General features: G+C 37.1%; 1 protein-coding gene across 1 annotated transcript; it reads left to right on the forward strand.

Moving 5' to 3' along the window:
• Positions 1 to 2,595: 2,595 nt before the first annotated feature.
• Positions 2,596 to 4,042, forward strand: LOC145089150 (uncharacterized). Its single transcript, XM_079027630.1, has 4 exons — positions 2,596 to 2,783; positions 2,963 to 3,062; positions 3,168 to 3,722; positions 3,812 to 4,042. The coding sequence occupies exons 1-4, from the start codon at positions 2,596 to 2,598 to the stop codon at positions 4,040 to 4,042; spliced, it is 1,074 nt and encodes a 357-aa protein (XP_078883756.1).
• Positions 4,043 to 4,666: the final 624 nt, after the last annotated feature.

The raw sequence follows: 4,666 nt of genomic DNA on the forward strand, positions 1-4,666 counted from the left end.
TTTAAAACAAAAGCTTATGAACTCACCAACCTTTGTGTTGACACTTTTTCAAACAACTTGTATTCTCAGGAAATCACTAAACAGGTATCAAAGTGCATTTTGAGGATGAGACGTTAAGGCGTCAACGTTTCATGTTTTGTCAACATATTGTAATTGATTTGGAAACATGTAATTCATACAACGATGTAACTCTTTCAATTATATATATGTTAGTTGTGTTTGCTTAAATTACTATTGCAATTGTGGTTATGATACTATACATGAAGTCCTCCACCCCCGGACGTTTCCGTCATCCTTAGTTTGGGGGTGTGACAATACTTTTTGAATCATCGACTTTATGAATACTCTACTTGATTTTTGTTCCAAGTAAATCCTAAACACTAAACTATGGTTCAGTTGTACATGTCTATTGATAAAATTTAAACTACTAATCCACATCGTCAATCTCCCAAGTTCCAGCTAGGACTTGACTCTTTTGTTTATAGATCCATGTCACACTCTTAGGTTCATTTTTATGTATCATTTTAGTATATTTTCTTAATTATTTTCATGACATGTGTGTGTATATTTAGCATGGATTTCATACTTTGCATTACATTGTTGGTTTGAGACAATTTTACACATTCAAACTTTAATTTGTGTAGATTTATGTAAGCAGGTAATGAGATATGTGCACATCGATACAAGTCACATCAAAACCTTGAAATCACAATTAAAGTCTCGTGACAACATCCACAATAACGCAATAAAACAAAGCGATTTATAGATTTTTTGGAAATTTCGCAGCAATGTGCGGTTTTCGTAAAGTAATCAGATCGAGGGGTAAATGTGGTCCGATTGAGCCGAAATTTTAATGAGGTTTACCCAAACCATATATCTTAAATTTGAACTGTGGAGATTGGATTTGGACCAAATTTGATGCACATTTGGGCCATGTGAACAATAGTAGAGAAGTCTATACATAATCAAAATTCCAACAGCCCATTTGTGTGATTATTGTCACTTGGCAGCCCAATAATTTTTATTCCAACAGCCCACATCTTATTCAAGCAGCCCAATAATTTGTGTGAGTATTGTTTGATAGCCCCACGTGAGAATTGAGATGCAAAGAAAAAGAGGAGTGTTCGATTATTAAAAAGGGGGATGCACATTATTTTAGGGGGAGGCACGACCGTAGCAAGGAGGATCGACGACTTATAGCTTCTTTTTGGTTCTTAGCATCAAACAATTTTAATTTGTATTATTATTATTATTATTATTATTATTATTATTATTATTATTATTATTATTTATTTATTTATTATTTTTTTTAATTTTTTTTTAATTTTGACAAAATTACACAGATGTCCCTATGGTTGGCACGAGAGACCAAAGATAGTCCTTATGAGGAATTTTGGATGAGTATGGTCCTTGTGGTTCCCAATTGTTGCACGAATAATCCTTATGACATACTTCGTTTAATTGTTGCCGTTTATCTAAATCACGTGACCCTCACACGAGGGTATTTTGGTCTTTTGCTTTGTTACACGAAATGATCATATTCATAAATGATTCTTACATCTAGCTGCCATTTACATTACCCCAAGAAATCGTCCCTTTCTTTTCTCCTCTGGTTTTTCATCTTCATCACTTTAAACATCAAACGGAAACTAGGGTTTTCATCTTCATCTTTTGCGATGGTTCTAACTTTGTGGAATGTCCGTTCAAAATTCTCAGAAAATTCTGACCTGATCAAAGCTTATGGTGAGTGATCAGTTAACAACTTTCAATTTTTTTAAATAATTTATGCACATTCAATTTTGAGACTTCATTCTTTCCTCGTATCATTATTTATTTGTTTTTCATTTGGGTTAAGTAGTTTATGCACATTCAAGATTCACCATGGGTGTATGCTCACAAAATACCCAAGAAGACGTTACATTGGTGGGAGTATTGACTATGTTGACTACGTAGACATGGACGTGTTTTCCGTACATGAGTTAGACGATATGATGAAGGATATAGGTTATATCAACGGTGAGCCTATCTACTACCACTTCTTGATTCCAGAGATTGAAATCGATTATGGGTTACTTCCTCTAGGTAACGACTCAGGCGTACTTTTGTTAAGTAAGCATATCGCTAATCATAAAGAGATTATGGTGTATAATGAACATGGAACTACTAGACTTCATACATACTTTATGTCTCCAAATAAGGTCGTATTGGAAGAAATCAATGAGCCTATTTCTCCTGAACACAATCGAAAAAGGTTTACACGTACAGAGGTAGGATCATGTAGTAGAAAATTGGACTTGAATGTGAATTATGACTTTTCTAGGTCTGTTGTACCTTTTGGACATTTTGATAGACATGTAGTGAAAGATGTTGGAGTTCAGCTTGCAAGTGAGGAGCTTAACAAAGCCCAAGATGTTGGCCCTTCAGAAGACTTTGATCCTTTCTTTTATATGGATCATAATGATTACCAACAGATGGGGGACAATGATTACCAACAGATGGGGGGGCAATGAAGAAATTGGAGATGTTATTAGTGATGAGACTAGGACCAATGGAAGTATAAGCGACGATAGTGACTTTTTAGTGGATGAACTTAATATGGTGGAGGATGTCGAAGTGAATATGAAAGACTTCCACAGTGGTGTTTATTCTTTTCCAAATCTAGATAACCACCAATCATTCAATGCAGCTGATGTCACAGTTGATGAGGATTTGGAGGTGATAGATACACAGTTGTTTGAATCAGCTGGTGTAGAAGAAGATAAGAGGAAGAAGTTAATGAGAAGGTTAAACAAACCAACCACGTGTTCATCAGGAGTAGTACATGAAACTGCATTCCATCTGGGTTAAATTTGTAAGTCCTCATCAGAAGTGAAGGACTACATTAAAATGCATTCAATTCGAACTAGGAGCAACATTTACTTTGCAAAAAATGATAAAAAAAAAGAATTAGGGAAAAATGCAGGGGTGTGGTCCCGGAAATGACAGGTAGGCCATGGACAAAAAGTAGAATCAAATGCAAGGACAAAACAGTCAGTTCACAAAAAGCAACATGCCCTTGGGTGGTATTAATTTCTAGATCTGATGAAGAAAGCGATTGGATGGTGAAAACTTTGGTTCATGAGCATAGATGTGTGCAGTAAAGATCTATTAAAGTGTGTACTTCTAAGTTTCTTGCAACCACCATTCTTCAACAAGTGGAAGGAAACCCAACTATCCCAGTCAAAGCTTTGTGTGTAGAGTTACAAAAGACATACGAGGTGGGGATGTCAAGAATGAAGGTCTTTAGGGCTAAACAACTTGCACAGAAACATGTTTATGGAGATTATCAAAAGCAATACAACCTTCTCAGGGATTACGTACTAGAATTACAACAGTGCAACCCAGGAACAACTATGAAGATTGATGTATACAGTGAACCAAATGCAAACTTGGAAACTAGGATGTTTAAGAGAATTTATGGCTGTTTAGGTGCATTAAAACTGGGTTTTAAGGCAGTTTTAAGAGATTTTTTAGGATTCGATGGGGCTTTCATGAAGGGACCTTACCCTGGACAGGTTCTCACTATTATGGGTCTTGATTCCAATAATGGGATCTACCCACTAGCATATGCCATAGTTGAAGCCGAGAACAAAAGCTCATGGAGTTTGTTTCTAGAGTGTCAAGGTGAAGATTTGGAGCTCTCTACAAATTCAAACTTCACATTTATTTCTGACAGACAAAAGGTTAATCTTCATAGGATACTTGTTCATGACATCTGTGTAATTTTGTCTAGTACATTCAGAAAATAACATTTTTGTTACTTGTTAATTAGGGGATTTTACCTGCCATTGTCAACCTATTCCCTAGCGCTGAACACAGGTTCTATTTACGACATATTCACGAAAACATAAAGGTACAATGGAGGGGGAAGGAGCACAGAGATCATTTATGGGAATGTGCAACAACAACAACAGTTAGACACTTTGACAGATTCATGGAAGATTTTAACAAGTTCAATTCAAAGGCATGTGATTGGTTAAAGAAAATTCCACCCAAACATTAGGCCAAAGCACATATTTCAGGTATATTTACCCTTATATAATAGTTAGACACTTTGACAGATTCAAGGAAGATTTACACTTTGACAGGAACTTAGGTTCCTTGAAGTATGGTGTATTAGTGGGTTCGATTGAGCAACGTGTTAGCTTCGCTGCCAGTGGATGGTGGTTAGTGCCCTAAGTGGGGGAGAATTGGAAATTCTTGGATGAGCCGCTGGTTGTAGAAGGTTGCCTGGCACGATTTGAATGTTGGTTAATGGGGTGTTGCGATGAGGCGATTCAGTTATAGTAAGGGATTTGCATGTGTTGTGGATCTTTGAACCAGTAGTGAGAATGGTGTTATGAGATAGCGGCTAGTGGGGTTGTCCCGGATGGTGGAAATGTCGAGGAAATGCGGCAGGCTGTGTATGGGTTGCTGGTTATGCGATCAGTCTCCGAGTAAATATGCATGTTATGAGATAGCGGTGGGCACCGCTAAGGGGTGATGTATAGCGAGGCTTTATCATTGTGGCAATGTTAGATGATGCGTAGGCAGGTTTTCAGTCTCCTTGGAAGAGGAGGGGGATAGTGGCTCCAGATTGCAGGTTTTGACAGAGGAAAGTGAGATAGCAGGTTAACAGACTCGGGAG

This window comes from Lactuca serriola, chromosome 2, assembly GCF_051521515.1.
Source record: "Lactuca serriola cultivar US96UC23 chromosome 2, Lser_US96UC23_V15, whole genome shotgun sequence".
Classification (NCBI taxonomy): Eukaryota; Viridiplantae; Streptophyta; class Magnoliopsida; order Asterales; family Asteraceae; genus Lactuca; species Lactuca serriola.